Source organism: Thalassophryne amazonica, chromosome 11 (genome assembly GCF_902500255.1).
Source record: "Thalassophryne amazonica chromosome 11, fThaAma1.1, whole genome shotgun sequence".
NCBI classification, from domain to species: Eukaryota; Metazoa; Chordata; class Actinopteri; order Batrachoidiformes; family Batrachoididae; genus Thalassophryne; species Thalassophryne amazonica.
In genome coordinates this window covers 77,719,575-77,741,718 of record NC_047113.1, presented here as the reverse complement: position 1 = coordinate 77,741,718, position 22,144 = coordinate 77,719,575, and the positions used below count along the sequence as shown (strand labels likewise).

The window sequence follows — 22,144 nt, the reverse complement described above, 5'->3', positions numbered from 1 at the left end:
CCAGAAGGTGCTTAATTCAGACAAACAGCATCAGCAGGGAGGTCATGTGAGGTCAAGCAGCATGTGCTGCTGCTGCACACGTCCACATCCACCACCCTCCAGATTCACCCTGGGCTCCGGATGACAACCACCGAGACAACCCCTCCGTCCCCTCCTCGCCAAAGTAACCGCCTATCTGCCTCAGCCAGGTGAAATATGGGTGTGTCCTTGTCCTTCTCCAGTCTCTGGGTCCTCCACACTGAAACACCTGTGTCCTCGATCATGTACAGAGAAACTTCCCACATGGACTAAATGAGGTGTCTGATGTTCCCTCACAGTGTCAGTGATCCTCCTCATCTGAGTCTCTCTAAGTAACCATTCAATGGACACAAAGTCACTCCGGCAGGACCCAAAGATCCTCCACAGAGACCTGGGACCAAAGACATCCAGTCCTGACCTTAGGACACTGGTTAGAGTCCAGGACAGGCAGACAGGAAGCAGCAGGACCCTAAAGACTTGGACCTTCATTCTCCTGCAAAAATATAAATATCAACATCACCAAGCAGCTCTGACCTTTGACCTCATGACTCCATAAAATCTTCCCAGGCATCTCTGGATCTCAAAGGCTGAGGACCCAGAGACATGAACGTCCCTGCTGAGATCAGTGAATGTCTCTACAATAGGGCTGAAATGATTAGTCGAGGAACTCAAATAATTCGATTACAAAAAATGTTTGAGGCAAATTCTGTGCTTTGACGATCCATTTAACATTGCAGTACATATGCCAGGCCTGTGTGTGGCACTGTAACATCCCCAGAAAACAAAACAGAAGAAGACTAGAGTGTGCACATACACCACGTAAGAGCTAATCAATATAACACAAGAAGCTACAACTTTACAACAAGACACGAGGAGTAAAATAAAGTCTTAAGAGAAAGAAGGTCCACGCTGATCATCTGAAACAGACTTAATGTGCATTTAACGTGAAGCAGTGTGTTTGTCTATTTTTAAAAAAGACACAGTATGGTCCACTGGCTGCGCACCACTCTACATGCACTTTAAGTCAATCAGGTTTATTCAAAAACCGCCTTTATTTGGAATTGATGAGTGTTTTCACTGACAGGGTGCAGAGTGGATTTATCGGTGTGGCTTTTGTGGAAAAGCTGCACTCCAGAGCCCAGTTTTTCACAGACTGTGCTCACGTTCCCGTGCAGCCTGTCTGACTGAGGATTACACCGACCCCCTGCGCTTACGGTCAGGTGTCTGGACATTGAACTTTTAGTTGTCAGCCTCAGACCATACTACGTGCCAAGAGAGCACAGTCACCTGATCGCTGTATGTGTTTACATTCCACCGCGTGCACTTCTGGAGAAGGCGTGTGATGTCATTCACTCCACTGTTGCTAAGCTCCAGACTGAACATCCTAATGCCTTCATTTTTTTATCTCTGAAGACATCAATCATGCTACACTGGAGTCAACTCTCTCTGCATTCCATCAGTTTGTGAACTGTCCCACAAGGAAAAACCGAACAATTAACCTCATATATGCCAATGTGAGGGAAGCCTACAAGGACATTCCACTGCCTCCACTGGGTAAATCAGATCACAACTTGGTTTTACTGCAGCCACAGTACATCCCATGTGTGCACCGACAGCCAACCACAACACCACATTCAGGGTGTGGTCCCCTGAGGCAGAGCACGCTCTGAGGGACTGTTTCGAGTGCACGGATTGGAGTGTGCTGCATGAATTACATGGGCAGGATATTGAGGGAGTTACTCACTGCATAACTGACTACCTGAACTTCTATATGGACATTGCTGTTCCCACCAGAACTGTACGCTGCTTTCCCAACAACAAACCCTGGATAACCAGTGACGTCAAGGACCCCCTGAACAAGAAGAAGAGGACGTTCAAGGATGGTGACTGGACAAAGCTGAGGGGCGTACAGAGAGAGCTCCAGGTCAAGCTGAGAGAGGCAAAGGAGAAGTATAGCAGGAAGGTGGAAGAAAAGCTGCAGAACAACAACATGAGGGAGGTCTGGAATGAGATGAGAACCATAACAGGCTGTAAAAAGACCAGCAGTGTAGTGGAGGGGAATGTGGAGAGGGCAAATCAGCTGAATCCTTTTTATAACCGTTTTGATGCAGCTACCTGCTCCAGCACCGCATCCCCCCCCAATCCCCTCCATCAGCTGGGCTTACCCATACATCACCCCATACACACTCCTCATCACCTACCTCCACTATCAATACTCGATTTCAAAAATATTCTATAGCTGCAGCCCTACTCTACAAGTTCCACTTTGACCACGTACAGACACACTTCTTATGGACGAGTCCAGGACATCCCTGAAACCTGGACCACAGTTTGGAGTCTCGTGCTGTGATCAGAGTTGATTCTTTGACTGTAGTTCAAAAATACGTTCCTGTTTACTGCTCCAAGTTTTTCCTTTCCAGCTTCTTCCAAACTAGAAATGTGCGCTCCCAACCTCAAGGACATCCTCTTCCACCTGCACAGAATTATGTTTGCAGGCGAGTTTCTCCCGAGAGCTAGAATTTATATGGAGCTTGTTTCTACTTTTGCAGAGGCAGAATCTGCCAACATGGGTCCAGATGGTGTGATGCGATCCTCACGTTCAGGTGCGTGTGATGACAACACACTGCCTGCACCTGGTTAGCACAGAGGCAGACCCGCAAGGCAAGCAAACCAATCAACTGCCTTGGGCCCCGAGCTGGCCTGGGGCCCCAGAAAATGACTGGTTATGACTTTTATGCAACAACAAACTGTGTGAGCGCCCCTTTAAATTCTGTGACAGTCAAAGTTATCAGAATCCCCCTCAAGGGGGCGCCGCCTCCCACTCGTTGCTAACAGTAGCCAGCCAGGTTTGTGATTCCTGCAGCCGGCAAAATATAAAACTTCAATCATGAAGTGAAGTTACCTGTCAGGAAGCCAGAAAAGAAAGAAGAGAAAAGAAGACGAAGAAAAAAAAAGACAGTACTAAGTGATCATTTACTTTGGATAAATTAGGCCTACGTGTCTTGTACAAGTGCAGGCAGGCTGCAATAAAATATCATATTTATGTTAGTTACCTGCCTGTCAGTCAGTGCCAGTAACCAACTAGGACAGTTAGTGCAACTTTTTTTTTTGAACAGGCTGATAATTTGGCTCCACACTGTAAAGTATTTTATTAACAGTGTAACAGTCAAAATCGTTTTTGGCAAGCTGGTAGTCCTGGTGTACACGTGTCTCCTCATGTCTAGCATTCATCCAATCCAGTTGAACATATTAAAACGTTTATTCCAAAAACCAAAAAGGCTGCCACAGCAATCTTTAGATGAACGATATTACCTCAGGTACATGCAAAGTATGTGCAGGACATAGACACAGGCACGGTACGAAAACCGTAAGACTCCACAGCTGGTAAGCTTCCAACCGACTTGCATAACTGCAAAAAAAAAAAAAAAAAAAAAAAAAAAAAGCTACCAACCTCACAAATTTCCTTCTTAAAGCTACAGTAACTAAATAACTGTAATTACACATTATGTCAAAAATAAAGTTTTTAGTTGTAGCAATAATCAATTATTATTAACAGAAGCATAATCATTCTAAATGTATGCTGAATATAAAATAAAGGAAGAAATATGTAGTCTTGAACTTATAAAAGAAACAACAATCAGAAATTGTCTCATACATACATACCCGGCCCCTAATTGTTCTCTAGGCTTAGAAACAATTAACAACATTAAATACAAAGAGACAAGGGCACTTAAAGTCTGTTCAACTTGAAGTCTTCTGTCTTCTGATGTCAGAGGTTAGTAGCACATGACATACCGTGGGAGTGCAGTCTTTACCGCTGCCTCTATCAAACTACCTCCAGAAGGCAGACCTTCATGATGGATCTATCGAGTTCACTTGTCTTCGTCTTAACACAAACTCAGCGAACAAGTCCATGTTCATCTGGTATCGACTGGATGAACTTGCCGACCACCCAGGAGTTCCTTGGTGCAGTGTCATCCACAAGTAAAATAATATCTCCTGGCATAAAATTTTGAGACATGATCACTTCTGATGTGTTTAAAGCTCACAGAGGTACTCCCTTACCCAGCGTTTCTAAAATAGGTCCGCCATGTACTGGACCTGTTGCCACTTTCGTTGTGCATAAAGATCTTCTTTCTGGAAAAGTCCCGGAGGTAAAGATGGCCGAGTCCTCAATAACATGAAGTGGTTGGGGGTAAGTGCTTCCAGGTCATACGGGTCACTGGAGGGTGTGGTAATGGGTCAACTGTTCAAGATGGCTTCAACTTCACAAAAAAGCATGTGAAGGCTCTCCTCATCCAGACTCTGGGTCCTTAAAGTGGCAGTAAGGATTTTTCTGATGGACCTGATTAAACGCTCCCTTGCTCCTCCTTGGTGTGAAGCAGCAGGTGGGTTGAACATCCACTTAATACCACGCTGGAGCAAAGTTCTCTCTATTTTGGAGGTATTACACTCTTGGATGGCCTTTTCCCCCACAAAATTGGTCCCATTGGCTGAATGCAACTCTGACACTTGGCCTCTTCTTACAATGAATCTACGGAGTGCATGTATGAAAGAGTCAGTGTCAAAGGATGCTGCAATTTCCAAATGGATAGCTCGAATAGCTAAACAGGTAAAAATGATGCCATATCTTTTCACAGTAACTCTTCCACGCTTGACTTCAAAAGGACCAAAATAGTCCACTCCGGTTGTAGTGAAGGGTGGTTCATCTGGTGTAAGTCTGTTCTGTGGAAGGTCTGCCATCTTTTGTTGTCCAGCAGCACCATGCAGTCGCCGGCATCTGAGACATTTGGACAAAACTCTTGATTGCTGCACCTGCACGAGGGATCCAGTATTTCAGGCGCAACTTAGAACATGGTTGCGTCCGCTGTGCCCAAGATCATGATGGATTTGTTGCAAAATGAGGTCAGACACCGACTGTTTCTTCACCAGGATGGCTGGGTGTTTGGATTCTTCTGGCATGGCTGCTCTATTGAGCCTGCCACCAACTCTTAAAATCCCATCTTGAAGTATAGGATCAAGCGTGTACAAGTGGCTGCTTCCTTTGATCGGCTCTCCCTTTTGTAAAGAGTCAATTTCTTCTTGGAATGTTTTTCTCTGGCAGTGTCTTATGATCTCCTGTTCAACTTCTTTTAAATCATCGACTGTGAGACTCCTTTTGCTCAGACTTGCCTTGAAGCTCACCATAATTTTGTGAAGCTGTTGTTTCTGTTGGTTGTCACTGGTGGATAGTCTGTTCTCTGATCTTTGCTCCTTTCTCTTCTTTGCTAAACACAGCAATGTGTCTTTCACCTTGAGGATCCATGATAAAGCTTTCTTAAGGCGAGTCCATGAGGAATAATGTTCTGTTAGTTGTGTCACAGCATCCATGCTTTGTGTCAGTGCAACAACATTGACTGCTGCATTTCCCTTAATCTCAGGATCTGCTGCTGTGAGGTATTTTATTTTTTTTATTATACAACCCCTGGCAAAAATTATGGAATCACCGGCCTCGGAGGATCTTCATTCAGTTGTTTAATTTTGTAGAAAAAAAGCAGATCACAGACATGACACAAACATAAAGTCATTTCAAATGGCAACTTTCTGGCTTTAAGAAACACTATAAGAAATCAGGAAAAAAAATTGTGGCAGTCAGTAACGGTTACTTTTTTAGACCAAGCAGAGGGAAAATAATATGGAATCACTCAATTCTGAGGAAAAAATTATGGAATCATGAAAAACAAAAGAATGCTCCAACACATCACTAGTATTTTGTTGCACCACCTCTGGCTTTTATAACAGCTTGCAGTCTCTGAGGCATGGACTTAATGAGTGACAAACAGTACTCTTCATCAGTCTGGCTCCAACTTTCTCTGACTGCTGTTGCCAGAACAGCTTTGCAGGTTGGAACCTTGTCATGGACCATTTTCTTCAACTTCCACCAAAGATTTTCAATTGGATCAAGATCCGGACTATTTGCAGGCCATGACATTGACCCTATGTGTCTTTTTGCAAGGAATGTTTTCACAGTTTTTGCTCTATGGCAAGATGCATTATCATCTTGAAAAATGATTTCATCATCCCCAAACATCCTTTCAATTGATGGGATAAGAAAAGTGTCCAAAATATCAACGTAAACTTGTGCATTTATTGATGATGTAATGACAGCCATCTCCCCAGTGCCTTTACCTGACATGCAGCCCCATATAATCAATGACTGTGGAAATTTACATGTTCTCTTTAGGCAGTCATCTTTATAAATCTCATTGGAACGGCACCAAACAAAAGTTCCAACATCGTCACCTTGCCCAATGCAGATTGAGATTCATCACTGAATATGACTTTCATCCAGTCATCCACAGTCCACGATTGCTTTTCCTTAGCCCATTGTAACCTTGTTTTTTTCTGTTTAGGTGTTAATGATGGCTTTCGTTTAGCTTTTCTGTATGTAAATCCCATTTCCTTTAGGCGGTTTCTTACAGTTCGGTCACAGACGTTGACTCCAGTTTCCTCCCATTCATTCCTCATTTGTTTTGTTGTGCATTTTTGATTTTTGAGACATACTGCTTTAAGTTTTCTGTCTTGACGCTTTGACGTCTTCCTTGGTCTACCAGTATGTTTGCCTTTAACAACCTTCCCATGTTGTTTGTATTTGGTCCAGAGTTTAGACACAGCTGACTGTGAACAACCAACATCTTTTGCAACATTGTGTGATGATTTACCCTCTTTTAAGAGTTTGATAATCGTCTCCTTTGTTTCAACTGACATCTCTCGTGTTGGAGCCATGATTCATGTCAGTCCACTTGGTGCAACAGCTCTCCAAGGGGTGATCACTCCTTTTTAGATGCAGACTAACGAGCAGATCTGATCTGATGCAGGTGTTAGTTTTGGGGATGAAAATTTACAGGGTGATTCCATAATTTTTTCCTCAGAATTGAGTGATTCCATATTTTTTTCCCTCTGCTTGGTCTAAAAAAGTAACCGTTACTGACTGCCACAATTATTTTTCCTGATTTCTTATAGTGTTTCTTAAAGCCAGAAAGTTGCCATTTGAAATGACTTTTGTTTTGTGTCGTGTCTGTGATCTGCTTTTTTTCTACAAAATTAAACAACTGAATGAACATCCTCCGAGGCCAGTGATTCCATAATTATTGCCAGGGGTTGTACTAAGAACGTGAATAAAACAAACATTAGCTTGGGCTGTTTTTAAACATCAGAGATGGTGAAAATAACTGGATTCCTTCTGAATATCAAAATCAGAAAAACATATGGTCATTCTAAACTCTCAGCATCTTTTTTTTCCTCCCTCAAGGTGCTTTGATTAAATTTCTATGCCCTCTTCCTAACGACATCTCCTGATGAAGGTAGAGTGACTTTCTCTCTCTGACCTGTTCATATTGACCTCTTCAACACACTAACATCATTATAAAATGGTCACACATATTTTTCACTGGACATTTCAGACTGTTGAACATGTGGCCATCCTCATGTCTATCTGATGCACTCAGGAAATGAAACATATGATATATGCAGATGTAATTATTTTCCCAGCTGCACTAACTTCACCTCATGTTCATTCGGAAGAAGACGAGCTGGGAGCGACAACACCCAGAGGAACCCCAGCCTCAACACAAACTGAGTCTGCACCACTTCAGCATGACGTACCACAAGATCTGGAATTTCAGCTGTTGACCCTGAACAGAAGAGTCCTCACTGACTGGGGGCGCTGTCAAACTGTTAGGGCCCCTTCACACATAGTGCAAAGTTTGGACAGCATTTGGACAAAAATGGCTAAACAGTTCAAAATTAGCACACCACGAAACATTGCGCCGATGGGCAGGCGTGCACAAACCCAGTGCAAGAGTTTGTGCACCCACCAGTCTTTTGGGCAGGAACACACAGTGCCAGTTGCAGCACATCACGCCGCTTATGTGGAGGAAATATATAAAAAAAAAAAAAAACAGCCGGTACCTGTGGGACCACTTCGTGCCGCCTATGTGGTAAATAAACAAACAAAACAAAAAAACATACGACCCACTGGATGCGAACCCGTGCCATCCAAAAGCTCTGATTGCCAGTCAGAGACTTTACCACTGAGCTATGGAGCTGTTCTTTGAAAGCTGCAGGAAGCTGCCTCATATCAGGAAGGACATGGAAGTATTACAAAATAAAATTAAAATCACACACCATATAAAAACACCAGATTTATCAAGCGAGCAATATAAATATGATCCATCTGTTCCTCTGTAAATGACCTATTGTCACAGACATACAGACAAGAAAAACAAGAAATACTGTATAATTTGCCAGCAATAAACAACAAGAAAAACAGAAGAAATACTAAGGCGATCGCCAGCCACTAGCCCTAAACTTCACTAAAAGACCCAGAATTTAGGTGAAGTTGTGGCAGCGGCACGCTCCGTTTCCTAATAAAATGAATTAAAAGAGTAAAAAGCGTAAAACAAAACTATACCAGTTTGATAGACATATGAAAGGGAAAATAAGTGCGTCTTAAGTCTGGACTTGAAAGTCTCCACAGAATCTGACTGTTTTATTGATGCAGGGAGATCATTCCACAGAGCAGGGGCATGATAAGAGAAAACTCTATGACCTGCAGACTTCTTATTCATACTAGGGACACAAAGTAGTCCTGCACCCTGAGAATGCAAAGCCCGGGGCGGTACGTAAGGTTTAATTAGGTCAGCTAGGTAGGGAGGTGCCAGTCTGTGAACAATTTTATGGACTTTTAGCAGAACCTTAAAATCTGATCTCACTGGGACAGGAAGCCAGTGAAGGGATGCCAAAATAGGTCTAATGTGGTTGAATTTTCTGCTTCGTGTCAAAAGTCTGGCTGCAGCATTTTGAACCAATTGGACAGCCCAAATGCTAGACTGTTGTAAACCAGAAAATAGAACATTGCAGTAGTCCAATCTAGAAGAGCCAAATGCATGAATCAGGGTCTCAGCATCAGCCATAGACAGGATGGGATGAATCTTCGCTATATTTCGCAGGTGGAAGAAAGCAGTCCTCGTAATATTTCTAATGTGGAGGTCAAAGGACAATGTAGGATCAAAAATTACTACAAGTTTCCTCACTTTGTCAGTGTGATGTATTACACACGAGCCCAGGCTGAGCATTAACTGGTCAAATTGATGCCAATGTCTCACTGGACCAAGAACCACCATTTCAGTCTTATCAGAGTTTAAAAGTAGGAAGTTTCAAGACATCCAACTTCTCACTTGATGCAAGGCAATCTTCTAAGGATTTTATGTGAACAAGATTACCAGTCGTTATCGGCATGTATAACTGAGTACCATCAGCATGCTATATAAAGGGAGAAAAGCATGGGGCCTAAGACGGACCCCTGTGGAACCACAAATTTCATGTCACTAAGGTTAGAGGTAGTGTTACTGTACAAAACACAATGAGAACGACTGGTCAAGTATGATGTCAGCCATGCAAGGGCACTCCCAGTAATCCCAAAATGATTTTCCAGCCGATCAAGTAGAATATGATGATCCACAGTATCAAATGCAGCACTGAGATCTAACAGCACCAAAACCGTAGTCGTGTCCAAATCCATTTTAAGCAGAAGATCATTCACCATTTTAGTGAGAGCTGTCTATGTGGAATGATATTTTGTAAAAGCAGACTGCAGTGGCTCAAAGAGATTATTCTCAGTAAGATAGACCACGAGCTGCCGTGACACCACTTTTTCCAGAATTTTAGAGCAAAATGATAGGTTTGATATTGGCAGATGGTTTTTCAATACACTAGGGTCAAGATTAGGTTTCTTAAGTAATGGTTTAATCACTTCAGACTTGAAACATTTAGGAACACATCCAGAAGTTAAAAAATATTAATAATTTTCAGCACAGTTGGCCCAAGAGTGGGCCACAGGTCCTTAAACAGTTTTGTTGGTATGGGATCAAATAAATAGGTTGTGCTTTTTGTTGACGTTATGAGTTCCGTCAGAATACCTAGTGACATACTATCAAATTCTGTAAAACTAGGTAATAGCTCAATAATGGCGCCCACCTCAATAGCAGGGTGTAATGGCTGGGTTAAGGCATGCTGGGATATGTTTAACCTAATGTCTTCTATTTTCTTCTCTAAGTAATACAGGAAATCTTGTGCTGTAAAAGGAGAGTGAACTACAGATGGTTGTCCATGAATAAGTGTTGCCACTGTGTTGAACAAGAACTTTGTGTTATGCTTGTTTTTGTTGATCAAATCAGAGTAATAGGTCCGCTTTGTAGCCAATAATGGATGCTTGTAGTCTAAGATAGCATCACGCCACGCAAGGTGGAATACTTCTAATTTTGAACGAAACCATTTCTGTTCTCGACCTCTTGCCTTATGCTTGAGGTCATGCAGGTAATCATTGAACCAAGGTGACTGTGATTTGGGGGAGCGCGGTTTTAACACAGGTGCCGCAATCATGTCGAGTGTAGTTTTGAGCACTGAGTTTAAACTATCCACAAGTCTGTCAACTGATTGGGTATTTGCCAAATGTGAAGCTAAGACATTAGGCAGTCTAGCTTCGAGTTCAGTCTTAGTTGAGGAGTTGATGCATCGCTGTAGTAATAAATAAGGTTGCTGTTCCACTAAACACGTCAGTGAAACTGTAAACTTAATAAGTGAGTGATCAGAGACCACTGATGTAAGAGGCATAATGTCAATATTCGTGACAGCAATACCACGTGCAAGAACCAGATCCAGGGTATTTCCACTAATATGCGTCGAGTCCCGAATGCTCTGCCGAAATCCTAATGCATCCACAATTTCCAAAAATGATTTGCAGAGGGGATCAGAAGGCTTATTTATATCAAAGTTAAAGTCACCAATGATCAGAATGTTATCTGCACTAGTTGACAAGTTAGAGATGAACGCACCAAATTCATCTAAGAATTCAGAATATGGGCCAGGAGGCCTAAAAGTATTTTGTATTTTGCGGTTACGACACAATTTACATTTTCTTTATATGTTATTATACATATACATATTATACATTCTCACAAATGTTCAAATGCGCTGTCAAAGAAATTGCTCAATAAACTGTGTGTGTGTCTCGCGTATCTCTCTGACGGTTTGTCAGATAGGCATCAGCTTTCAGATATGGCTTGCACACAGCACAATGATGTGTATCCTTTATTATGAAAATTTTTGGCATTAATTTTCAAAACCTTTATTTTGACATTAAACCTTTATTTTGACATTGTAATATTAGTAGTGCCAAGATGGCGCCCTCCGTGGTGTCTTGCGACTGTAAGATAACTGACCAAGTGCATCAATGTCAGAGTAAAGTGAGAAAACAGACAGACTGTAGGAGAACAGCAGTCAATTAAACATGTTCTTTTCACATTTGCTTGTAAATAATATCAACTGTGGCTCCCTTTTCCCACCTCCCGGTAGTTTAAAGACTCAGAGACTAAGAGGAAACGGACTTCAATTTTAGATGTCAAATTAAAAGATGCCTTCACTGAACAGAGAGTTGCTATGACAGCTTGCAAGATGCCCTCACTCCGTGCTCTCCCTACATCTTCCTCCTGCACACAACTTGTACTCAGGTGGGCAGGCCGTGCCCTCAGCGTGGATCAGTAAAGCTATGTGATTGGTTTAAAAATGTTGCATTTGACATGTATATGCGGTGACTGCTCGCAGGGTATATCCGTATGTCAAATCAAAACTGTTTTGCCTGTGTAGCGTGATAAGCAAAGAACAGTATGCATCAGGGCATCCCAGAAGAGATATGAAGTTATCAAATAGACCAAGGACATGGCGATGAGACATACTGTCCTAGAGTAGCAAAGTTAAAAAAAACAAATCAGATAGTTCATGTTGCTGGCACCATTTCACAATAAAACACTTAATGTCAGCATCCCAGCAAATACTTTTACTGTGAAAGGCATGCTGTCCACACATTTAACACGAACCTAAATGACCCTGATTCACATGATCAGTAACGACTATATTCACGTCAATATGTTTGCGCTTGGTGAACACTAACTGTGTTTATTCCTTCCTGTATCTCTACGTGTGTCTGACCGTGTTGGATGAACGTCAGTCTTTTTCTTAAAATAACTGTATTTGCATGTCTCTTTGTATCTCAACCCTGTCGTAACAAATGTACACTTTCTCTGTTAAAACTATGTCAGCGTAAGTCCACCTCTTTATACATCCCACCTTCAAACACAGCCTCAAAGGACCAGCCATGAAAAATCTACTGAAGCTCCCAATTTTCCACACAAATACGGGCACTGCACTAGTATTTTATTGATAGAAATTATTAGCTTAAACAATGTGTCTATGCTGTGGTTTCTGTAGGCTCTGGGTGGGCGGGGCAAGGTGAGGCGTGGAGGGCCTCCAAGTCCATTTTGCTTGGGGCCCACAAATGCCTTGAAACAGCCCTGCACAGAGATCTATGTCACAAACAGCTGCTCTTGTGTATGGATGCCCACACTGGTGCCAAGCATGTTAGTGTGGCTGCCCCTGCGTGTAACTGCACTGGTGTTACGGCAAATAATCACAAAAACGTTAGAAGAGGACATGTCAAGACAATGAAAGTGTGAAAAAGCAAAATGGGCTGAATATTCTCTTTGGCACTATAATTCAAGGTATCTGGCTGTCTGGACACTGGTACAAAAGCCAGCCCCTTCCTGATATATGGACCTGCTGACCTGTGGAGACAGGGAGCTGGTGGACCTACCTATGATCTGAGGATGGTAGGTGAAAGGTTTGGGCTCGCTGGTCTCGTGGTCAGACTTCCTCTTCAGCTGGACAAACACTGAGGTTGGCTTCTGCAGGTTCTGGTCCCGGTACTTTGGAGTCTTGAAAACGATTGCAAACTGACAACAGCACAAGTCAACAAGTCGTACCGTTAGTGATGCTGCCAAAAATGAGCCGACCCGTCGGCCAGAACGCTCGAATGCCATCGTTAAATCAGTCTGTTGTAGCCATTTCTATGGAAGTGAGAAAATGACCTGAAGAATATCTTTATGTTGAAGTCATTTAATTAAGTTTTGATTAGATTCACTAGATCTGAGAAACTCTGTGTTGCATGTGAAATGTAGAAGACAGTAATATTTAACCAGTGACACACTCATCTTCAACCGTTTAGTCCAATTAAGGGGGTGCTGGAGCCTATCCCAGCAGTCACCTAGTGCGAGGTAGGCTTCACCCTGGACAGGATGCCAGTCTGTCACAGGTTCACATACAGACAAACAAACCCATTCACACCTATGCACAGTTTAAAGTTTCCAGTCCTTCTAACCTGCTTTTTTTTTGGATGTGGGAGAAAGCCGGAGCACACGGAGGGAACCCACACAAACATGGGGAGAACATGCAAACTGCACATAGAAAAGACACAGGTGGGAATCGAAACCATGACCGTCTCGCTGTGAGGCAACAGTGCTAACCACTAAGTCACCGTGCTGCCCTTGACCAGTGACGTTTAGAAATATTGTCATTTGACTGGCTTTTTGATTTAGTATAGAAGCATAAGAATGCTACGGAACAGTTAGAAAACACTCTGACTTTATCGCCCTACGGGCCAGAAGGACCATTCCGATAAGAAAGCCCAGAGGAATCGTGACGTAAAGTAGAAGCTGATGTACAACGACAGAGAACCAGTAATGCATCAGCTGATCCTGGATCAGAGGAGTGAAAAATACTGTGATGACTACTTCAGCTACTGCATGATTGTACTGCATGGTTAATTGTTTTACTACCACTGATACTGCTGCGATAATAGTGATGACAGTACAACTACAAATACTGATGCAGTTTCTAGTACTCTTATTAATACTCTACCATTGCAAAAACACCTGCATTAGTAACTGCAACTTTATAAATTAACAGTAACTTAGTACTACTAACTATCACCCTGTGGAAGACCTCCTGTGTGGTCCCGGTTCCAAAAACACCACACGCCAAGGAACCAGCCCACTACAGACCAGTTGCCCTGACCTCCCACCTCATGAAGACAATGGAACGGCTTGTCCTGTCTCACCTCCACACTGTGGTGAGCGACATCCTGGACCCACTGCAGTTCGCCTACAGGCCCAACATCGGGGTAGATGACGCTGTCATTTACCTGCTGCAGCGAGTGCTCACCCACCTGGAGACTGGCGGGAGCGCTGTGAGAGTTCTTTGACTTTTCCAGTGCTTTCAACACCATCAGACCGGCGCTGGTGCGGGGGAAGCTGGAGGACGCACATGTGGATGGACATCTCACCACCTGGACCATCGACGACCTCACTGACCGCCCAGAGTACGTGCGGCTGCACGGCCGTCAATCTGAGGTGGTATGGTGCAGCACCGGAGCACCCCAGGGCACTGTCCTCTCGCCTTTCCTTTTCACCCTTTACACCTCAGACTTCACCTACAACACGGACAGCTGCCATCTCCAGAAGTTCTCTGATGACTCCGCTATTGTGGGTCGTGTGTCTGAGGGGAACGAGCTGGAGTACCGGTCGGTTATCACAGACTTTGTGGACTGGTGTCAGCGCAACCACGTGTGTCTCAACACCAGTAAGATGAAGGAGATGGTGACCAACTTCAGGAGGAAACCACCATCCCACCCACCGGGAGGACATAGAGACTGTGGACAGTTTCAAATACCTGGGTGTTCACCTCAACAACAAACTGGACTGGACTCACAACACTGACGCCCTGTAAAAGAAAGGCCAGAGCCGCCTCCACCTCCTAAGGAGACTGAGATCCTTTGGAATGAGCAGGCCTCTGCTTAAGGCCTTCTATGACTCTGTTGTAGCCTCTGCTCTCCTCTATGCTGTCGTCTGTTGGGCCCCGGGCAGCACAGAGCAGGAGAGAAAGAGACTGAATAAGCTGGTCAGGAAGTCCAGCTCTGTCCTGGGCTGTCCTCTGGACTCTCCGGAGGAGGTGGCTGAGAGGAGGATGTTAGCCAAGTTCAAATCCATTATGGACAACTCCTCTCACCCTCTGCACCGGACTGTAGTGGAGCTGAGCAGTTCGTTCAGTGACAGACTGAGGCACCATCAGTGCAAGAAGGAATGATACGCAGGTCGTTCCTCCCTGCTGCTGTCAGACTGTACAATAACACTGTGAAATAACCACATGTGATAATATGTCCACAAATCACGTGCAATATTAATATGTCCATAAATCATGTGCAATAACAACTCATTTAGAAGGAGAGAGCATATTTCACCCATATTGGCTTCCTGTTAATTCTAGAATAGAATTTAAAATTCTTCTTCTTACTTATAAGGTTTTGAATAATCAGGTCCCATCTTATCTTAGTACCATATCACCCCAACAGAGCGCTTCGCTCTCAGACTGCAGGCTTACTTGTAGTTCCTAGTGTTTTTAAGAGTAGAATGGGAGGCAGAGCCTTCAGCTTTCAGGCTCCTCTCCTGTGGAACCAGCTCCCAATTCGGATCAGGGAGACAGACACCCTCTGTACTTTTAAGATTAGGCTTAAAACTTTCCTTTTTGCTAAAGCTTATAGTTAGGGCTGGATCAGGTGACCCTGAACCATCCCTTAGTTATGCTGCTATAGACTTAGACTGCTGGGGGTTCCCATGAAACTGTGTGTTTCTTTCTCTTTTTGCTCTGTATGCACCACTCTGCATTTAATCATTAGTGATTGATCTCTGCTCCCCTCCACAGCATGTCTTTTTCCTGATTCTCTCCCTCAGCCCCAACCAGTCCCAGCAGAAGACTGCCCCTCCCTGAGCCTCGTTCTGCTGGAGGTTTCTTCCTGTTAAAAGGGAGTTTTTCCTTCCCACTGTCGCCAAGTGCTTGCTCACAGGGGGGTCGTTTTGACCGTTGGGGTTTTTCCGTAATTATTGTATGACTTTGCCTTGCAATATAAAGCGCCTTGGGGTGACTGTTTGTTGTGATTTGGCGCTATATAAATAAAATTGATTTGATTTGATTTACAAATCCCTGCAATAATGTCACCTTATCACATCTAAATTCCACTTCACATATTGTAAATAAGATGGTCATATTTTTTTTAATTCCAATCATATATATATATATATATATATATATATATATATATATATATACATACACACGAGGTCTGTTAGAAAACTATCCGACCTTTATATTTTTTTAAAAAATTATATGGATTTGAATCATGTGCGCTTGCATGAGCCAAGCTTGAACCTTCGTGCGCATGCGTGAGTATTTTCACGCCTGTCGGTTGCGTCATTCGCCTGTGGGCAGGCTTTGAGTGAGCACTGGTCCACCCCCCTCATCAGATTTTCATTGTCAGGGAAATGGCTGAGCGATTGGAGCAGCGCTGAATCAAATTTTTCCAGAAACCGTGAGAGACAGCCAGGTGGAAACCATTCGGAACATTCAGATGGCTTTCGGTGGCTTTTCAGTCGAGTGAGTATCCGAGAAATTGTGTAACAGCTGGGCATGTCACAACTTGTCCTGTGAGACTTCCAACACGGATGTACTTTTTTTTGCGCGCCATTGTGGCTCCGTCCCGACGCGCGAATTCCTCCGCACGTCTTTCATTACAAAATCTCCTGTAACAGTGGAATGTGCCGCAAAGGTGCTGATGTCCAACTCTTCTGCAATTTCTCTGGTAGTCACACGATGTCCCGGATCAACACAGCCTTCACTTTGGAAATGATCTGGTTGTTTCAGCCTGTCGATGGCGGCTCGGAGCGCGGAGCGCCCTCTGCCGCTGTGGGCCGTCTTTAATCCGGTTGTAACGCTCTTTAATCTGTGTGACGCCCAGAGTATCCTCACTGAAAGCCGTCTGAATCTTCCGAATGGTTTCCACCTGGCTGTCTCTCACGGTTTCTGGAAAAATTTGATTCAGCGCTGCTCCAATCGCTCAGCCATTTCCCTGACAATGAAAATCCGACGAGGGGGGTGGACGAGTGCTCACTCAAAGCCTGCCCACAGGCGAATGACACAACCGACAGGCGTGAAAAAACACACGCATGCACACGAAGGTTCAAGCTTGGCTGATGCAAGCGCACATGATTCAAATCCATATAGTTTTTAAAAAAAAATAAGAACGTCGGATAGTTTTCTAACAGACGTCATGTGTGTGTATATATATATATATATATATATACACACACACACACATATATATACATATTCTATTTCTACCTCATTTTCTTATTTTATTGTATTGTTACAAGTATTATTGCTTATCCTTGCACAAGCTGTTTGATGCACATTTTCCTCTACTCGCACCCATCTTGTGTGTTTTTCTTAAGAGCTGACGTAACATGAATTTCTCCACTGTGAGATCAATAAAGTCTTATTACCTCCGCCAAAGAGGTTATGTTTTCGGTCGCGTTTGTTTGTTTGTCTGTGTGTCAGCAGGATAACTCAAAAAGCTTTGAACGGATTTTGATGAAATTTTGTGGAGTGGTTGGAAATGACAAGAGGAACAAGTGATTAAATTTTAGTGGTGATCCGGATCACGATCCGGATCCCGATGCTAACGCGTTAGCATGTCTATGGCATTTTCAATGTTAAAAGTTAGCATTAAGCAGTTGCAGCTGTCATCACGTTCGGGTGCATTTGTTTTCAAATTGTAATATTTCTTAAATTTATTTTTGTTTATATATTAATCTAATGATTATTATATACAATTTTAGAGAAAGAGACAAAAAGAAATAGATCACTGTGCCAAGGAGGGAATCTCTTTAGGGTCAGTGACCCTATGGCCTTGTTTAGAGAAGTGTTTCATAAATGTTAAAAAATTCAGATATTTGCAGTTGAATAATTAATTGAATTTTGTCTCTTATTTGTTTTTGTCTATAAGCACATGCAATATCAATATCAGTGCTCAGATGACAGTAGCTTCTGGGAAAGGTGCAAGTTGCAATAAACTGTGATGCCAAGCGCTAAGGATACATGCTATCCAGTCACAGCAGATGAAACTTTTTTTTACTACTGAGCAAACATCATTGTTAGACTTTTTTAGGTTCAATGATTCCACGGCGTGTAGATGTTATGGCGTCAGTGACCCCATGGCATTGGCGGAGGTTTGCACTCTATGAATGCTTCTAGTCTTACCTTTCCTACACTGAACTACAGTATGACCGCTGCTGCTATCCAGAGTACTAGCTGTGTACTGCAGTTATTCAGTCCGCTGACCTGTCTGTGGACGTCTGTTGGAGAGAAGTCCCCAAGTGCCTCCCAGATCAGACCCGAGTCATCCTCTTCGTAGAACCGAACCTGGATATCATCTGCAAACAAAGGATCTGTGTGAAGCCTTCATGACTCCAACTTCTAAGGAAATGCCGTTTGTGCACTTACTGCCCAACAAACTGTCTGTGTAGTCGTACATATTTATCTTTAATGGCAACAATCAGTAGATGCTCCTAAACATCAGGCACTTATTGCTCCAGTGTTGGAGCTCTGTGTCGACACATTCTGTCAAATTGTAGCTAAAATTTCACATCTTTTTTCTCTTGATATATCAGAGAAAACTAAATAAATAAAACATAAAATAAATTATAAAAAAAATCTGCCCTGCCTCATCGCTTTCTTTCCTGATGTGAAGCATAATAAACTTTTTTTTTTTTTTTTTTAATGGAGCCTACAGTGGGGGAAATAAGTATTTGATCCACTGTTGATTTTGAAAGTTTTCCCACCTACATAGAATGGAGAGGTCTGTAATTTTTATCGTAGCTACTCTTCAACTGTGAGAGACGGAAAAAAAAAAAAAAAAAAAACAGAAAATCACAATGTATGTTTTTTTTTTTAATAATTAATTTGCATTTCATTGCATTAAATAAATATTTGATCCCCAAGAAAAACAGACCTTAACAATTGGTACAGAAACATTTGTCTGCTATTACAGAGGTCAGATGTTTCCTGTAGTTCTTGACCAAGTTTGCACACTGCAGCAGAGATTTTGGTCCACTCCTCCATACAGATCTTCTCCAAATCTTTCAGGTTTGGAGTTTCAGCTCCCACCAAAGATTTTCTATTGAGTTCAGGTCTGGAGACTGGCTCGGCCACTCCAGGACCTTGAAATGCTTCTTACGGAGCCCCTCCTTAGTTGCCCTGGCTGTGTGTTTGGGGTCATTGTCATGCTGGAAGACCCAGCCATGACCCATCTTCAAAGCTCTGACTGAGGAAAGGAGGTTGTTTGACAAAATCTAGCAATACATGACCCCATCCATCCTCCCTTCAATACGGTACAGTCGTCGTGTCCAATCTGCAGAAAAGCACCTGCAAAAATGATGTTTCCACCCCCATGCTTTACGGTTGGGATGGTTTTCTTGGGGTTGTTCTCATCCTCTAAACACGGCAAGTGGAGCTGATTCCAAAAAGCTCTATTTTGTCTCATCTGACCACATGACCTTCTTGCATGCCTCCTCTGGAACATCCAGATGGTTACTGGTGAACTTCAAACGGGCATGGACATGTGCTGGCTTGAGCAGGGGGACCTTGCTGCCCTGCAGGATTTTAAACCATGACAGCATTGTGTGTTACTAATGTAATCTTTGTGACTGTGGTCCCAGCTCTCTTCAAGTCATTGACGAGGTCATCCTGTGTAGTTTTGAGCATTCTCAGAATCATCCTTACTTCACGAAGTGAGATCTTGCATGGAGCCCCAGACCGAGGGAGATTGACAGTCATCTTGTGTTTCTTCCACTTTCTAATAAATAATCATAACAGTTGGTGTTTTCTCACCAAGCTGCTTGCCTGTTGTCCTGTAGTCCATCCCAGCCTTGTACAGGTCTACAGTTTTGTCCTTGATGTCCTTAGACAGCTCTTTGGTCTTGGCCATGGTGGATAGGATAGAGTGTGATTGACTGAGTGTGTGGACAGGTGTCTTTTATACAGGTAACACGTTCAAACAGGTGCAATTAATACAGGTAAAGAGTGCAGAATAGGAGGACTGCTGGTTGCTTGCTGGTTGGTAGGGGATCAAATACTTATTTCATGCAATAAAATGCAAGTAATTATTTAAAAATCGTACAATGTGATTTTCTGGATTTGTTTTATTTTTTTTTTTTAGATTCTGTCTCTCACAGTTGAAATGTACCTACGATAAAAATTACAGACCTCTCCATTCTTTGTAGGTGGGAAAACCTTCAAAACTGATGGTGGATCAAATACTTATTTCCCCCACTGAAAATAGGAAACACAATAACACAGATTTTTCCATCCAGTGCTGACATCAGCATTTCTGGAATAATCACATCTTCAATGTTGTGCAAAACGACACACGATCGTTTTCCACATCAATATCTGACTTCTATGAGTGTGTTAAATATTTATCATATTTTAATTCCCATTAATGTTTCACACCCACGTAACAGAAGATGCCATAAAATGCAGATTTAGCAGGCTGACATATCACGTTTCCATGGGGACCGTTTCAAGGAAATTCATCCCAAAGACAGAGTTTGATTTGCACGAAATACAACCCCAATTCCAATGAAGTTGGGACATTATGTAAAATGTAAATAAAAACAGAACACAATGATTTGCAAATCATTGTGTTCTGCTTTGTAGGTGTAATGCTTTCCCATTTTTGCTTGATGTATGACTTCAGTTGTACATCTACATCTGCAAGTTAAAAATCTACCATGCAAAGCAAAAGCCATACATCAACAACATCCAGAAACACTGCCGCCTTCTCTGAGCCCGAGCTCATTTGAAATGGACAGACGCAAAGTGGAAAAGTGTGCTGTGGTCTGATGAGTCCACATTTCAAACTGTTTTTGAAAATCATGGACGTTGTCTCCTCCAGACAAAAGAGGGAAAAGACCATCCAGATTGTTACCGGTGCAAAATTCAAAAGCCAGCATCTGTGATGGTATGGGGGTGTGTTAGTGCCCATGGCATGGGCAACTTACACATCTGTGATGGCACCAACAATGCTGAAAGGTACATCCAGGTTTTGGAGCAACACATGCTGCCATCCAAGCAACGTCTTTTCAGGGACACCCCTGCTTATTTCAGCAAGACAATGTCAAGCCACATTCTGAACGTGTTACAACAGCGTGGCTTCGTAGTAAAAGAGCATGTGTACGAGACTGACCTGCCTGTAGTCCAGACCTGTCACCCATTGAAAATGAGTAACGCATTATGAAGCGCAAAATATGACAACGGAGACCCCGGACTGCTGAACAACTGAAGTCACACATCGAGCAAGAATGGGAAAGAATTCCACCTACAAAACTTCAACAATTAGTGTCCTCAGTTCCCAAACGCTTATGGAGTGTTGTTAGAAGGAAAGGTGATGTAACACAGTGGTAAACATACCACTGTCCCAGCTTTTTTGAAATGTGTTGCAGGCATCCATTTCAAAATGAGCAAATATTTGTACAAAAACAATAAAGTTTATCGGTTTGAACATTAAATATCTTGTCTTTGTGGTGTATTCAACTGAATATAGGTTGAAAAGGATTTGCAAATCATTGTATTCTGTTTTTATTTACATTTTACACAACGTTCCAACTTCTTTGGAATTGGAGGTTTAAATACATGCAAATAAATTCTCTAATTTCCACCCAAATACTGTACAGATCTTTGTCGTATCTTTGGAACAAAAAAAAAAAAAGCTGAATGGCGATGCAACACTTTTCCTTGCGGATGTTTGATTTGACCTGATCCTTGTTTCCTTTCATGCCTCCAGGGAGGTCGGACACGTGCACCAAGGCCCCCAACACGGGGCCAGAAGGATTAACGACTAACAAACCTGAAAAGCAGCAACTACGGACAGATCAAGGTTTTCTCCAAGATAATGGAAAATTACTGCTTTAGTTTGAAGTGTTAAAGGGAAAATGTTGCCGGGTGAAAGACCTTTTTCCTAACAGTGATGTCAGAGGAGCAGCTGGGGATGCAGGGTTCTAGCTAGAGAAAATTTGCGTTACAGCCGGTTACGCTATAATTTTGGACCGTTATGCTTATTTTCAATACAGCGTAACAGGTCTGTAGTCAACCGTTTCTGCAGCGCGACTCCAGTTTGAAGCGTGAATCAATGAAGCAATACTTCCATTTAATGGCTCGTGGCTCTTTGATTCGCTGCTCTTCAGAAGCGGTAAGTCCGCTTCTTAACCCCTCTCAAAGCCATTAAAATATCATGAGTCACTTTTGTGTGTATTAAAGTCAATAACTGGGACTCTTGTCTTGTTGTTGCAGTCAAGAAACGAGAATT

General features: G+C 42.8%; 1 protein-coding gene across 2 annotated transcripts in view; it reads right to left on the bottom strand.

Annotated features, from left to right (window-relative positions):
• Positions 1-22,144, bottom strand: part of nfkb1 (nuclear factor of kappa light polypeptide gene enhancer in B-cells 1) — an 84,588-nt gene that overhangs the window by 24,707 nt on the left and 37,737 nt on the right. Inside the window, exons 10-11 of one of the 2 annotated variants that reach the window (XM_034182236.1) lie at positions 18,121-18,212; positions 12,707-12,845 (exon numbers count right to left, since the gene is read on the bottom strand). The exons of the other annotated variant lie outside the window; for it this stretch is intronic. Coding sequence (XP_034038127.1) covers positions 12,707-12,845; positions 18,121-18,212 — 231 coding nt within the window. The remainder of the gene's footprint in view (positions 1-12,706; positions 12,846-18,120; positions 18,213-22,144) is intronic. 2 annotated transcript variants of the gene reach the window in all.